Below are 1544 nucleotides of genomic sequence, written 5' to 3'. Positions count from 1 at the left end.
ATATATATATATATAGTGATAATTTACAAAAAAAAAAGCAAATGACGAAGACGGGTGTGTAAACAACAAACAGATGCATTGGTTTAACGCTCGGAGAGTGAGAAAGTCTTTTACGTTTCGAGCCTACGCTCTTCGACAAAAAGGAACATAGAAATAAACAAGGAGAGAAAATAGAAAAAAGGCTTAGTGGCTAAAACCCGATGCGAATCTTTCAGCTTCCATCGACTAAATCTATTCACAAGGCTTTGTTTGGTTCAGAAACATAGTAGAAGACACAGACCCAAGGTGCCCGAAGTGGGACTGAACCCGGAACTACGTATGGCTGTGAAGCACACTTCTTACCACACAGCCACACCTACAGTTACCGTTCACCTACTAGCAGAATAATCGGTGATGTTACTTTTGTTGAAGTAACTTATATTCTGTTCCAGTATTTGATTATAACCAATATTGTGTATTTTGGAAGAACACAAGACATGATACTATGAGAGTTAATTTTTGTCTAGTGATTATTGGTCATGTGAGGAGAAAATAATGTAATAAGAAGCCATGTAAATATTTGTCCTCTTACATGCATTTTATCATATATTGTCAGTTTAAATTATTTTATCCATCTCTATAATATAACGATCCAATCTCAATTGAGTCAGTTCATCAATCATGAATTACCATCATAATATTTTAGCTGATTGCAAAAACATGTGATTGGAGAAATCTTCTGTGTGTGTGCGTGCTCGTGTTCCTGTTTCTGTGTATTAAAAATAAGAATATTTATTTAACTCATGTTTTTGTGTGAGAAACGGACAAGTAATTAGCATTCGTGATCCGGGATATGTATCAGAAATGGGTTTGGTTATGCTGTTACCCCCACTGCTCTTGTGAGTTTTAGCGAGTAAGTTCAAATATATTTTTGTTTGTTACAGGGTTGTGAATACAGCATCCTTGAACGGTGTTTTACTAATGGCAGAAGTTCTCATTGGCAGTATCTACATCAGCTATAGTGTGATGGCTTTGCTGGAAATCGTTACTGCTGCATCTTATATGGCGATAGCGGAAAGGTAAAAAGACGATCTTATCAACATTATGGATGTATGAAAGAGATAGCGTAACAGAAAAAATAACGTATATTTTGAGTCTTACAGTAATTTACTACGGTCTTCACGTAATTCTCACCAGAGTAATCTTTGCTTTGCATCACCCTGGAGTAGATGGAATGAGTGATATAGAATTCGCAGTTGTATTTCTATAATACAAAATGAACTTTTAGTTGGTGTAACAAATCTAAATTGAATGAGTTTGTGTAGATCCAAATTCGATGTGGGTGCACTTCTGCATTGAAGCCAATTTATTCACTTTAATAATGATAATAATAATAATAATAATAATAATAATAATAATAATAATAATAATAATAATAATATCAAAATTAAAAGAGTGCCATTTGCTATCTCGTGAACAATATTTCGACATCTTGCGTGTCTTCCACTGGTTCAAAAAATAAATTTGTCAATCTACTTCATTTTCGTTTATATAGAAAGGATTGA

At 33.8% G+C, this 1544-nt stretch overlaps 1 protein-coding gene across 1 annotated transcript in view; it reads left to right on the top strand.

Moving 5' to 3' along the window:
* LOC128249066 (solute carrier family 22 member 6-like) overlaps nt 1-1544 on the top strand; it is a 23703-nt gene that overhangs the window by 8855 nt on the left and 13304 nt on the right. The window contains exon 4 of the mRNA XM_052971671.1: nt 924-1058. Coding sequence (XP_052827631.1) covers nt 924-1058 — 135 coding nt within the window. The remainder of the gene's footprint in view (nt 1-923; nt 1059-1544) is intronic.

This window comes from Octopus bimaculoides, chromosome 11 (assembly GCF_001194135.2).
Source record: "Octopus bimaculoides isolate UCB-OBI-ISO-001 chromosome 11, ASM119413v2, whole genome shotgun sequence".
Classification (NCBI taxonomy): Eukaryota; Metazoa; Mollusca; class Cephalopoda; order Octopoda; family Octopodidae; genus Octopus; species Octopus bimaculoides.
Note: the sequence above shows the minus strand (reverse complement) of the source record. Positions and strands in the feature narration are given on the sequence as shown.